Raw genomic sequence first — 15367 nt, 5'->3', positions numbered from 1 at the left:
TATGTTGGTTCCGAATTGGAAATATGAAGAGTGGAATTGATTCATTTAGGTGACAACCAACAATGGTAACATAAGGAAAATGCCTACACATGTTCCTCCAAGTCTTCTTGATAATACTGAGTAAAGTCTTCTCTTCAAAAGCCCTTCTTGACTTGTCTTTCAAATTATAAAGTCCCAATTATAAATGACCCCTCAGCTTTTACCGGCCTTGGATTATTTTTAAGAATTTATTGTCAAATCTAATATTTATACCATTTTAGGGCAGTTCAGTAAACTTATTGATTATTGTGTAATACAATAATATGATGGATAACAACCACCCAAACAAGCCGTAAAATAAAGATTATTTGAACTAAGAATGAATTTACGTTAATTTTCAAGAATCAAATCCAAATATTTTGTCGACAAAATTACCCCAGGTAGGTTTAGTACTATCAAATCTAATCCAAAGTTATTTTTTAAACTTAATCCAGAAACAGTTTTCCCACAATAATCTTTTTAAAAATACCCTAGTTTATGAAAAACCATTGAAATTCAACTGCCACCGAGATTTCAGTGGTTCCCATCAAATTGTTGACTTTGTCTCGATTTAAATAGAACTGCGTAGCTCTTCTTTTTATCTGATTGATTCCCTTTCTTTTTCTGTCCTAGTAAAATAGTAGAGTCCGGAACCAAAGTATTTTTTTTGGATTCAAAACACAAAAATAGGTGAAAAATTAATTGATGACCAATTTATATATAACGCATGGATTGAATGCGCTATATCTTAGTCACATGTTTGTTCGTTAAGGTATAGCGCATGCCACTCATACGCTACATTTGAATTATAAAATGGCGCTCAAAATATAAGTGTAGCACATATACGGGATACACTATACCTGAAGTTGAAAAGACAGATAGGTATAGCATATCTCATATATGCGTTATACTTATATAAAAAAATGGCTCAGCCATCTTCCTCGACAGAACGCTGTGAAACACCCCCCTCCCCCCTATTTTTTACGCAAAAATCTCCATTGGAGCCCACCCGTCCCCAAAAAATCGTGTCCCCTCCATATTTTAGCGAGCTAACACCGGATCCAAGGCGTTGTCGAATAGTGGATCTCGTCTACTGCTCGTTTCGGCTCCCAAATCATCAATTTTTCACAATTCAAAATGCTGTAAATCGAGGTATTCCGACTTACTTTTTGGTAAAACTCATGTATATAAAGTGCTTATTAGTTATTTTTACTGTGTTGTATGCTTTTTGTGATTGTTTTGTGATATAATTATTTTTTTATTTTTTATCCGGATTAGTTTATTTATGTGCTAAAGAATTATTTAAAATATATATTGTTATTTTATTGAATAGTGTTATATGTGATTTTAGTATTGTACGTATATTAATATGTGACTTTATTATTGTTTAGTGCCTTTAGTGTTATGTTGTGCCTTTAATTGTTATGTAGTGCCCTTTCGCGTAGTAAAATCGATAATAAATTTTAGCTTATGGTAATTGACTTTGTTTATGGCCATTTAAAGTAGTGTGACTTTAGTGCTCTTTAAGATTCCATAGTCTAGAATAAAAACTATGTGCTCTCCTTAACAAACTCAGTTAGAGTACACAATTATGGATTTAATGTATTAATAGATAATTATCAAATATTAGATATGAATCATAAAATAATCAGTTGACGAAACAAAAGAAACGTTGCCTGAAATTTTGGGCAAAATATGACAGTTAATACACAAATCATTACGAATAAAATAGACTCAATATTATTTAATATTACGATTGTAGTATTTTTTTTTATATGAATAATTATTGCATATATCTTGATTACTTATGAAAATTTAATATTTAATTCTGTTATAACCCAAAAAAATCTGAAAAAAAAAGATGATAGTTCAAACAAAATCCTGCAGAATTTTAATAAAAAATGTAGGAAACTAACATTTGAAATATTAATATGAAAAATTTATCAACCTAAATATTTGTTATATGAATAATTACTAAAATATCTTATTAGTTATGAAAATTAAATATTTAATTCTCTATTAACCCCAAAAATATCTGGAAAAAAAAAAGAAGATGATAATTCAAACAAAATCCTCCCAAATTTTAGTCAAAAAATGTAAGAAAATAACATATAAAACAATAATATATAAAATTTATCAACCTAATTATTTTTATATGAATAGTTATTAAATATATCACGATTAGTTATGAAAAATAATTATTTAATTCTCTTATAACCCAAAAATAGCTGAAAAAAGATGATAGTTCAAACAAAACCCTGCCGAATTCTAATCAAAATGTAAGAAACCAACATATAAAATAATAATATAGAAAATGTATCGACCTAAGTAATAATATAGAAAATTTATCGATTAAATATTAATATAAAAAATATTGCAATATATTTAAAGATGTTAAACGATTAAATAAAAAAAATACTTTAATTAATATTGTTCAATTTACAGACATCGTCATGGAGCTTCCCCTGTGCATCCCGGACCTGCATCTCGAGAGCTACTGGTGCTCCAGGGCAACCATAGGTCTTCACACATCTGGGATGGGTACAAAATGTCGTCAAGATCCCTTGTGAGGGTAACTATATCCGGCATACTGGGCAACTGATCAAGGTACGGAATCCCTCTTGAATGAAAGGGCACATGTGGCCCGTACACTCTAGGTCTAACGGGAGGTGGAGTCTGCATATATGGAGCATGCTCATTGGTGGCATCATGCTCCCTCGGCAAATCAGGTTGATCTTTCTTATTCTCATCAACATCACCCTCATCAGGGAAGGGTGTGTCATCTCCAGACTCATCAGCATTGTTGTCATAACCGCTATCATCTTCCTGACTCTGTGCATCTGCCAGATCCTGATTAAATATATCGTCTTCGGGCAATTGAGTAAGGACAGGACCTTCAAATTGCTCGTTTTCACTACACAACCAATAAAATAATGAGTTTTTCAAATTCATCCAAACATTATATATAAACTTTATCACTTAACTTACAAATCATAATATGTTGATATCCCATGATATACATTATCCTGTTATTGACGACTCATGGATGGATCATCATGATCCAACACATCAAAATTAGGCATATTCCAATTGTCCGTTGATTCATAACTTATAAAATTCATATCTATGTGGTACCCATTTTGGAATATATGAGTGTTAATACAAATATAATATATAAAAAAAATATAGTAATACAAAGAAAAATTGAAATTTACCAATCGGCTTGTGGATTATATAAACTTAGGGAGAAATTATGTCCTCCCTCCTCATTCGCCCCTAGATATAAGTTTAAATTTGGCCAAACTCTTTCAAACGAAACTTGTTCGGATAAAACTACTCCAAAAAAACCACCCGATGATTGACATTTATCCCTATTTTGCGGAACCTCAATATTGCGAACGTCTTCAAACTTGACGTACATTTCCAACATTTTTATCACAAGAATTTTCCAGTGTTCATCCGGAGTCCTAAAAAAATCTGTCAGAGTTTCATCGTCTACGATATTAAACTCAGCATAACAAACAATTTCTTGCGGAGTAACAGAATACGGATATCTTCCGGTTACTTTAATATTAACAGAACGTTTTCTCTTACTCATTTTTTTACATAACAACGAAACCGATCTATTATACTCCATTGTAAGTGGCAACTTAATAATACACTGTGGAGAACAACTATAACGTACTGAGTTATTCTCCACGACAACCTCACCTCCCCTCCCCCTCTCCCCCCGCCCCCCCATATAATGCAACTCTAATTTTTTGTTGTTCGGACATTATGACAAAATGCAAAAACAATTAAGCAAACAAATATTTCGGAATAAGTTAAAGTAAATAAAAAGGAATGCAGAAGATGTGGAGGATCCTGAATAGATTTTTAACGAAACAATAAAACTCCTTAAATAAGCAAAAAATCAATGCGGAGGTACAATAATTGAGGGTATAGCGCATTCATTATACCCGCTATATATGTAGCACTATAAATGCATGAGCTATAGCCACAATTATTGGTGGGTCCGTAATAATTCAAATATAGCGCATGTGTTGCATGCGCTATACCTTAGCGGACAAACGTGTCGTTAAGGTATAGTGCATTCAATCCATGCGTTATATATATAAATTGGTCATCAGTTAGTTTTTTCACCTATTTGTGTACTTTGAGTCCAAAAAATAATACTTTTGTTCTGGACTCTAAAATAGTACTAGTACATCATAATAGGAAAAGATCAGTCCCATTGAACTAGAAATTATCTAGATGGTATTTACTTCAACACATTGAAAAATAAATATGGTTCGGTGCACGAAGTATCTTGCATTTATAGAGGATCGGATCAAAATAACATGGTGTATGCAGAATCAAACAATACAAAACTTGATAAACGATAAATCAGAGTATAAAAGAAAAATATACTAAAGTAGGCATAATAATTTATTATGATTTGGTCATTCGATCTTTCACTAATGTAAAAAGATAAAATAAATTTTTGAGAGAATAATCTCCCTAAACACAGGGGCGGCTCAATACTATTGGGGGCTTAAAGCCAAACTTCACATAAGAGGCCTTTAACTTTTTCTCCAAAGGGAAAAAATCATATATATATATATATATATATATATATATATATATATATATATATATATATATATATATATATATATATATTATTTATTTAAAATTTAATTTTCTAACTTTTTGAAATGCAAAATTATGAATAATTATTTTGTTATAAATTTCTTCTAATAATTCTTTTTCAATCGGTAATATAGCTAATACATTCAATCTTTCTTGCGCCATGGTTGATTTTAAGTAAAAAAATTTTCAATTTAATTTAAAAAACTTCTTTCAAATTTCTAGTTTATGATCAAAGACGGCCAAAGGCAACTGTTACAGGAACTGTTATCAATATTCTATATGCAATATAAGCATCTGATAAAGAATCAAGCCTTTTTATCGGACTGAGTATATTAATTAGAGTACTACAGTCTCTTCTTTTGGGGATTGTATCAAAGATTCAACTTTTCTTTTCTTTTTTCTTACGTTTTGAATAGCCGGATTCATACTTTCTCTTTGACATATTTAAATTTTCACATATACTAAAAGGATAATATATGTGTACGTATTGAAAATATCGAGAAAAACAAACGTTAGATGAAAACTAATACTAAAAAATTAGAATAGAAGAACCTCATTCATTAACTTGATGTGAAAATAAATATTTATTGCTTTCAATATACTTCTGGTAGGCTTTAACTTGATTGACGAAAAATGTGGAGTAATAGGATCTCTTGGAGGCGCAAAGGAAAAATATAATAGTAGTAACGTTTGGTTGAACTGAGAAAGATTAAAAAAGGAAATTGAATATTGTGAAAACCAAACAAGGAAAGTGGAAAAGGTTTACATAATATTTAATGAGAAAAAGACTAAAGAAAAAAAATAATCACTTGATTCCTTCTATAAATTTTGCATTTACACGTTAGGGGCCCATTTTTAAGGAACAAAAATATTTTTTCTTTTTAATTTTTACCAAAATATATAATAGGAGCAAAAATACTTAATTAAAAAAATTATAAGGTAAAAATTAGGGGGCCCTAAAGTTGGGGGCCTAAAGCTTGGGCTTCAGTGGCTTTACCCAATAACCGGCCATGCCTAAACATAATTCTCGTAAAAACTACATTGTAGAGGTTGTTGTTCTTATTGTGAAAAGAAAACGTCAATTTATATAAGTACAAAACTTCTCCTCCAAGAAAAGGATATGGCATATGAAAGATTTATTCCGTTTAGGAGTTGTTTTCTCTTCCTTCAAGAAAGAGAGTCCTAATAGATTAAAAAATACAAACAATCATGTATCATAAAATTTTAGAAATTTTGTATAAGAATACACACACATATATATATATATATATATAGGTGTAATAAAAATATTAAATAGCTACTTCTATAGTCGGTTTGATTCGATTTTTTTCCAGTTATTTTTTTATTAAAATAAAAATCAAACCAAATTTGATCGGTTTTTAAAAGTCAAAACCAAACCAAGCCAAACAAAAAAAGTATCAATTTTCTTGGTCGGTTTGATTCGATTTTTAGATTTTTGTGACCACCCCTACTTATATAGTTGTATCCTACTAGAACCAAAGAAATATTTGGAGCATAGGTTATATGTTTTATGCTATGAAGATTGTACCGAGAAAATTGAAAAATTCGAGAGAAACAGAGATTGAGAAACTCGACTTTTGTGGGTTTGGTTCGATTTATAATTTTGAAAATCGGATTGGATTGGTTTAATATGGTAATTGTGAAACCCAAATTAACCCAACTTATGTACCCCTAACTCACCCATAGCTTTTGAATACTATAATTTGTAGTTTATACAATTAACACAGTAGAGCATTCTCTACGTTAAAGAAAGTGATCTTTTTTCTAATACAAAAAAGCGTCTAATGGCCTTAAAAAGGAGATTTTCTAATACAATTGACACAAACGTCGTTTGACCCTATCTTTAGTTCTTTACGATACAACATTTCCTTTGTTCCATCATCCAAAAGTACATATGTTGATACATGACCTTAAATGTAAATTACCTAATCTTGTTGGATCAAACTAATAGCTAGTTAGTGAAGTAAGATTTTAAACAAAAAATGTTAAGAAAAAGGTCAAAAAGATTTACTTATACAAACTTTTTGCCGACCACAATTTTATAAAAATTTCCAATTATTAATGCATGTTATAGCAGTAAAGTGTTGGCGTGACATTTGAAAAGAAAGAAAAAGGAAAGAGAGCATCAAAGTTTGATTAACTTTACCATACACTCACACTCTCCCTTTAATCATTTCACAGATGGAACTTAAGATAAGTAACCATTGATATGTCACTTTCCTTCTTATTTCCCTTTCTTTTTTAGATATTTCATGGTATCTCACTTTCTTTGATCACTTCCAATAGCAAACGAAGGTTTTAAAATTAGTCCAAATTCATCCATTCGGGGACATCCTATAAAATTAGTCCAAATTTATCAAGTAAATCAATAAGCACTGAAGGGTGTAGCCTAGCAAGTATTCTATGAAATTAATCGAGATGTATTCAAGCTCATCCGAACATTATGGTTATAATAATAATAAACTAAGATCCTATATGTTCGACATAAACATCTTTATTTCATTGGCAACTTCATTTTCTCCCAGTGTCATGTTTTGGATTATGTTGGATCCAAATTAACGGAAGCCATCACTACGTTCTGGTTTAATTCTTGATTGATAATTCTTGCTATTTTTTACTGTTTATTTTTGAGAATAATCAATGTTGCTTTTACTTGTTTTAGGGCAAACATGTTGGTCAAGTACTAAAATGTGACATTCACTTCTGTAGAATTTCATCAGATAAGAAACATAAGACATTTTTTCCTCCCTTTACTGCAAATAAATATAGAAGGCAACAGTTGCAGTTTATTATCAAAAACGGAAAAAGAAGAAAGAGAAAATAGTTGCGTTTAGTGATTCACGGGTAACATTTTTTTGATAAAATTCACGGGTAACATTCAAACTCAATTGAACATGTCAATCATCACAATTTAATACTCAAGCCATTTCAAAAAAATTATCTTAATTTGACTTAGCACAAATTTTAATAAAGAATGAAAGACTTTTAAGATATATGGTCTTAAATAATTCATTGCATTTGTGTAACTGTAAAACTTTTAAAACTTGTGGTCTTAAACCCGTCATAGCATTTGTGTGGCTATAAATACTTCCTATTAAGAAAATATTTAAAGATGTCAATCTTTTCGAAACGAACTAATAAGGAAATAATGCCAATCTTTTTGAAGCGGAGAGAGTAAGAGTTTAAGTGTTGAGCACTGAGCGTATTATCACCTCCAAGCCATAAGCATAAGAAGCTAAGTTCCATAACACTATACTCACTGTCCTATCCAAGCAATTAGAGCATGTGTAAAAGATTAGTCCAACAGATTGGATACCATAAAAGCAAAGTCTTTTATATTGAGCAACGAGACATTATGCAAATGTACACAAGGAGAAAAATGAGCAATCTTACAAGGACAGAAATAGCCAAAGAATAGTGTTTTTGTGGTTTCTGTATCCATTGGTAGTAATGTCTCTCTTGCTTCAACTCAGCACGTCCAGGAAGCTGATCGTTTAATTACAGGCTTCATTTGCTTGTCCTCTTCCAAGGCCATCATTCCCAAGTGTGAAGGATCCTCCAGCAACATCTTTGCTACGAGATATCCAGCGATTGACCACGTCTGATACTTCCTTGCTTGTTTACCAATATATCTTCCGACTTTTCCATCATAATATTCAGGCCAGACGTCCTTAGATAAGCGGCTCTCAGCAAGATCGATTGCCCGTCTTGCAATTTGTGGTCGTCCCGTCTTGATGCAGGCAGCGGTTAGCAACCACAAAAGCACTGCATTTAAATTAGACATTTGCATGAGAGAGCATGACTTAAAACTTCTAGGAGCAATGTCGAGGCTTCATTATCTTGGAATGCTACTTGGGATAGTACAAAATTAAAGTAAAAATGTGTTCTAGTAAAGCTACAAGCATAATAATCCTTTTAACACAATAACTAAACTTACTAATGATCATTTAAGTCATGCTCTACATTCCTTTTACTTTCTTAATAAAAAGTCATTAAAGTTAGTAAAAAAATCAAGTGAAGAGCTGAAGGAAGAACCTGGCCAAGATCCTCCATTATGGTAACTCCACCTGGTATTCTTGGGATCACAACCAGTTATAAGTCGCCATTCATGATTTTCTAGTGCTGGATAAGATATTTTTAAGGGCATCTCTGCTACTAGCTCGTCCCAGCGTGCTTCTATGAGATCCATAATAGCGGAAGCTTGCTCTGGAGTGGCAAGGGAGGATAAGATGGCAATACAGTTTCCTAAAGCAAACCATCTGAAGTCCATCCTTGCTGGACTAACATTCCCGATGAAGTAACCACCACGCGTTGGCATAAATTCAAATACCCACTCTGGGATTGAATCAGGGATAACATTGAACTTATTTACTGCAGTATGAGAATATTCTTCAGTTTTGTAGCGGTATATGTCGTTTAATTGTTGGAAATCAAGCCAGAAATAACTTCTCATGTGATAACTCAAGGCATGTAGACGCTTCACTATTCTCTCAATAAATTCGCTCCCTTCTGTGTCGTGCTTCATCATTACCAAAGCACTTCTCAGTGCCATAAAGAAGAGCGCTTGGATCTCAATAGGATAACCGTATACTCCCTGAAAATTAACCACCACAATTTAATTATATACTCAAGGACATGTAACTCATCTCTATTGTGAAAAAAGTTACAAACAACTTTTAGGGTAGTCATATCAAACTTTCTTTTTATAGCCGAAAAATATGTTGTTTCCTGCTTTGAAACTTGGTGGATAAGGGGCCCGCCCCGCCATCCTTCTCTACTAATTAATGGGAGTCAGATCTAACATTTTCATCAGGATAAATACAATGACTGGATGCTGGAGTAGTTGTGTTAGCGATTTACTTCAAATAAATACAGTCGTACGTAGATCAATGAATCACCAATAAGCAAAAGAAGATGCTTAGTATGTGCTTCAAAGCACTTCTAACTATGATCATAACAGAACTCCAAAGAGGTAGAACTTCAGTGTATCTTCAAGTTATGCATGACATTTAGGCTTTCAAATCTAGTGTTAGAATTTGGATACACAATTACAAGGTAATGTAGTAGAAAATTTTATCTCTTGAACATTTGGTTAAATACTGGGTGACATGTATGAAGAAAAGTAAGACATGTTATACCTATAAAAAGAGAGAAAAGTAAGAGAAGTTATATTCCGTGGGTGGCTGAACTGAAGAAGAGCAGGGAAAACAAAGGAAAAAGAAAAGGAAGCTAACACTGACTAAAGGCAAAAAAATAAAAAAGAATAGGAAATGGAAAACATCAAATAAGATATAGTATATATTTAGACATGGTTTTAATTTTGATCAGGTATTTTAAGACATGGTTTTAAGTAGCATTTCTACTTTAATCAGAGAGGGTCATTACACGGTATGAGCAGGGCATCCGGGACAAAAGCGCACAACGTCATTGTTGGAGTCATCCTACTATTGGCCTCATATGAGGGATGACATTGAGGTCTATGTCCGAACATGTCTTGTTTGCCAACAAGACAAGGCGGAGCACAAGGCACCCGGGGGCTTGCTTGAGCCCTTACCAGTGCTGAAAGGCCATGGGACACCGTCAAAATGGATTTCATTACGTGCTTTCCAAATTCGAAGGGCTTTGGCACCATCATGGTAGTGGTCGATCATTATGCTACCTTCACTGTCACTACCGCAAATTGCAAAGCCGAAGAGGCAGCATGACGTGGTCAAACATTGGGGTGTTCCAAAGCACATCATTATCGACCGTGATCCACGGTTCACTGGTGTTTTTTGGAGGGAGTTGTTCAATTTGTTGGAGTTGCACTTCTCAACAAGTTTTCATCCAAACGGAGAGGGTCAACACACTTTTGGAGCTGTACTTGAGACACTTCGCTAGCGCCAACCAAAAGGACTGGTCAAAGTTGCTTGACACAGCTCAGTTCTCTTACAATTTGCAACGTAGTGAAGCCACCGGGAGAGGTCCCCTGAGCTTGCAACACGGCAGCAGCCCAACACGCCACAGTCCTTGCCTGTGAGTGTAGAATTGACGAATCCGAGCAGTTCATATGGCAAAGGCGTTGAAAAAACAGGTTGATATGGTCAGGTCTAATTTAGACAAGGCTGTTGATCGTAGGGGGACGTCCGGTTCTCTACCGAATTGGGGATAAAGTCATGGTGAAGCTTAATCTCCGTCTTTTCAAATCATTGTGGGGCGTTAATCAAAGTTTGAACTTCGATCCAACGCTATGAGGAACCGTTTGAGATCATTGCCAAGGTGGGCAAGATTTCTTATAAGCTAGACATGCCACACCATTTGAAAATTTATCCGGACTTCCATGCTAGTCAATTGAAGCCGTATCATGAAGACAAAGTGGACTTGGAGCGTGGGCAGTCTAGTCGTGCTCAGATTTTTATCACACCTCCAGCTATTGACAAGAAGATTGAGGCCATAATTGATCATCAGCTAGTCCGAGGCAAAGGAAGGGGCAATTCCAGTGTTCAATTTCTTGTTCATTGGAAGGGACAGTCACTCAAGCAGGCATCGTGGGAAAAATATGAGGATTTGTGGCAGTTCAAGATCAGGTACATGAATACTTGAAGCTTTGTGGCGTCGCGGTCGTCGCCATTGTGGGGGAGAAGGTTGCGCCCCGCAAACGTCCCTATTGTTTTTTCCGCCTAAAGCTCAACAATCTGATTCAAATATGGCATCCACAAGCAAAGGGGTCTGTACACACATGCCGCCAACATTTGGAGAAGTCAAAAACAAGCATGAGACTCAATTAATGCAGCCTTGTCCTAGTTCCCAGCAGCTAGGCGTGTCTGGTGCTGCAAAGCTGCCTAGTGAAAGCGACATCCATGGAAGTCAAGGCAAGACATGTCAGTTTTAACCAAGTGTTGACTGGCGCTCCCAAGCCGCCTTTCCCCTTATAGTTAGGCATCTTTAGAGGATATTCTAATATAATTAGGATCATGTAGTGACGGTTCTTTTTATACTAATGTATAGGCCTTAAGGCACTCATTTCATACTTTGTATTCCTCTCTTTATCAAGTAAATCAGAAAATAGTCTTTTGCCTCCCAAATTCGTGTGCCTTTGTCTTTCATTATTTTCGTGTGTGTGTGTTTGTCAAGCTCAAGCACGAGTTGGTGCTTATTTCTTGTAAGACTAAAACCTGGGACCGCATAGAGGCTGTCAAGGTTGTCTGCACGCTGCCTAGTTGAGTTAGGCCCGTGACACAAGCACTCTATAGAAAATTAATAAACAAGTTGAAGTTGGAAGCGGCACTCGCTTCGTTACTATCTGATATCATGTGTCTTCAACGAAAAGATTCAAAATTCATATACAATGACTACTACTACGCTTCAGTTCCAATCAAGTGGGGGATTTGAACTGAATTCAGATAATAGGTGTTTATTTATTCTGTTCAAATTTTCTTTCATTATTGGCCGGAGGAAGTGGCGAGGAATTACTGATTAAAAGCATCACAAGAACAGAAGAAAGCAGCCTAATACATACCAAGTATCTAATCACAGCTGTAAGTTGTATTATGTCACAATCAAAGAAAATATATGCAAGATAAGGCGATAAGACATTTTACCATTCTTCTATCAATCATTGAGCATCCATCAGCACAGAGCAAAGTAGGAAATGTATCAAATCCTTCGGACAAACATAAGCTCAATATAAGCCTCATTCCCCTTTGGCACTCGGGAGTTTCAGCAAGACTGACGTCTCCGGTAGATTTTGTGTATGCACGGAGAAGAATTATCCACCAAAATCCAGAATCAACTGGAGCTACTCTTCCAATTGCACTCTCACCAAAATCTGCCATTATTGTATCCGTCTTACGAACTGGATCATGAAGAACCTTGAAACTAGCAGGCATAACTCCTTCGCCCAGCTTAAATCTATCTACTCTTTTCTCCCATCCTTGAAGCTGAAGTGTCTTCAATAGGAAGTTTTTAACTATATCTGGCTCTCCATTCATCAGGAAGGCCAGAGCACTAGGAACAAAATCTCGAACAAAAACCTACACATCAAACAAAAAACTTAAATGGACAGATGCTACAAAGTCACAAGACATTGAAAAACATTGCTGGATTGTGTATTTAACACAGACCTGATCATAATTGAGGACTTCCTCAGAGGCATGGTCAACTGCAGCAATTGTACCAACTGGTTGACCTCGAAAGTGAACCAAAGAACGGCGGAGAGCGTCCCAGGCTTCAGCAACCATTGGATGGGGCTCAAAAGAGTTCCGTGCCGATGAAGCTGGGGTGTCCAAGGCAGACCTTCCCGGCGAGTAAGCACTCTCATAATTATCTAATCCTCTGCTTAGGCCAATGGATAACTCACTGAGAGACCTCTCATCAAAAGATCTCTGCCTCTCAATATTTAGCCTTGGCTTGTCAAGAAGCTTAGAGAGATCATAATCATCCATCTCAGAGATGGAGCAGTGTGAGCCCACACTTTTCAATCCAGTTCCTTCCATGTTCAGTCTTAACCCTTCAACTCAAACAAGTATTCTGTATGATAAACAAATAACCCCTTTTAGACCACTAACTAAGTTGTACAACTCATATAACAACACATGCTTGTTTAATAGTAATGGAGTAGCTATTTGACAACCCACTGCCACTCAGTTTCAGACAAAATAAAAGGCGCTTTTTAAATAAGAATACGGAGCATATGGGAACTTTTATATACAGAAACTACAAAATAAACTACCCAGAATGGAAGTTATGAGAAACCAAATCAGCAAAACACTGTGGCCCAACTGAAAGAATTAATAACTCATCCATTATGCAAAGCAGACAAACAAACAAGAAAGGAACTCACTTATATTTGCAGTCTTATCCATTATTTCTCTCTACTGAAGGATTATTAATGAATAAACACTTAAACAGTACGACTAGTAATCAACTTAAGTTACCATAACCTAATCTTATCCACAAAAAAAGTATGCTACTACTAATCAAGCCATTGCCAAGCTCTTTTTTAAGAGGATAATGATGCTATTAAAAAGAATAGAATATTGAGCTACATATCCTCCTATAATAATACCAAATAAATAGGCATAACTTAAGTCTAGAAAATGAAGATTATCCAAAAATTTAAAAGGGAATAAAGATTTTTCTTTAAAACTTTAAGCTCACACTCAACTCAAAAAACAAGCTGCATTATAAACTCTACTCCACCAAAAAGCAATAAAACTAAGAAGAAAAACGAAACTTTGAGATCCATATACAATGAACTAGAGCAAGAGAGAAACCCCATAAAGAAAATGAAAAAATAATTTACTTAGAAGCTAATTCACCAATTACCAAGAGCCAACTTAGATCCAAAAAAGAACTGGTTTTGCACAAATACCAAGAAAAAGAAATCTCACAAAAGAGAGTACAGAGAGAGAGACCTTAGCTGGGAGAAAGAGGAGAAGGGGTTAATCCGCCGGAAATAATGGAAGCCGGAATCCGGCGAGATAGCCGGAAAATAGGTAGGGAGAGAGAGAGTGTGAGTAGAAATGGAGAGAGAAGAGAAAAAAAGAACATTTTGTGGAGAGCTGCTCATTTATAGAAATGAAAGTTGGAATTGCCAAGTTGACATTTTGAGACTCTTAAATGGGCCCCTCAAAACCCCATTCTGCTTACCCTTGTAAGAACGCACAGCTAGGATATTGCAGGTTTAGGATGACAGTACAAAATAGCGACAAAATATAGGCGTTAGGTTGCAGCCGTATTAGAGTAGAGTATTTATATCGCAATCTTGGGGTGCCATCCTTCCTCTATTTCAGAGGCCGACACATACTACAGGGAAAGAAATCACTGGCATCCAAAAACTTCGGTAAAATTTTTATGTATATTTGCATATGTCTTCAAGAAATAGTCATGGTGTCTTTGCGATTACCGAATTTTGAGTCCATCTATGTCTGAACCCTACGTGAATGCAATATACTTTTGTAGACTGAGCTGTAATATTTTTAGTCGGCGAAACATTTCGCACTAATCCACCCCTTTCAACTTGAAAAGAAAAAGATTTTTAAGTAGGATCTAATTTAAATTAATTTTGGACAATATTTGGTTGAAGTTGAGAAAAAATAAATTTAAGTTTAATTTTAAAAAATATTTTAGAACAAACATGAATTACACTTGAAATAAAAAGTTCATAAACAGTTAAAAATTGTGAATGAAAAGCACTATTTCACTCAAGATACTCTTCTGTGATAAATAAGGTATGGAAGAATCAAAGTTGGTATCTTATTCCATGAAGTGATCCATATATACACATGTACATATGGTCCTAACTATGAAAAGAAGTAAAAGGAAAATCCTAAAAATCTGTTATCAAATCTCAATACTTATTCTATTTATGTATAGTACAAGTAATCTGTCTACATTCATTCTTTAACACTCTCTCTCAAGCTGGAGCATAGATATTGATCATGCCCAGCTTGTTGCAAAGATAATTAACTCGAGTTCCATTTAACACCCTTGTGAATAAATCAGCAAATTGCTCTCTTGTCTTCACGTAACTAGTAGAAATCAAGTTTTCCAGAATCTTCTCACGAATAAAGTGACAATCAACTTCAATATGTTTTGTCATTTCATGATACACCGTATTTGAGGCGATATGAAGAGCGGCTTGATTATCACACCAAAGTTTTGCTGGTGTTGTATGCTTTATCCCAATTTCAGTGAGAAGGTGATGTATCCACAT

At 34.6% G+C, this 15367-nt stretch overlaps 1 protein-coding gene across 1 annotated transcript; it reads right to left on the bottom strand.

Annotated features, from left to right (window-relative positions):
• Nucleotides 1-7984: 7984 nt before the first annotated feature.
• Nucleotides 7985-14231, bottom strand: LOC107826453 (alkaline/neutral invertase CINV2-like). The gene is made up of 5 exons (XM_016653436.2): nt 14067-14231; nt 12774-13179; nt 12252-12683; nt 8707-9265; nt 7985-8436 (listed from the first exon to the last, which is right to left on the bottom strand). Exons 2-5 carry the CDS (start codon nt 13143-13145, stop codon nt 8141-8143), a joined length of 1659 nt encoding a protein of 552 aa, XP_016508922.1. The 5' UTR covers nt 13146-13179; nt 14067-14231; the 3' UTR covers nt 7985-8140.
• Between the last annotated feature and the right edge of the window lie 1136 nt (nt 14232-15367).

This window comes from Nicotiana tabacum, chromosome 4, assembly GCF_000715075.1.
Source record: "Nicotiana tabacum cultivar K326 chromosome 4, ASM71507v2, whole genome shotgun sequence".
Classification (NCBI taxonomy): domain Eukaryota; kingdom Viridiplantae; phylum Streptophyta; class Magnoliopsida; order Solanales; family Solanaceae; genus Nicotiana; species Nicotiana tabacum.
Note: the sequence above shows the minus strand (reverse complement) of the source record. Positions and strands in the feature narration are given on the sequence as shown.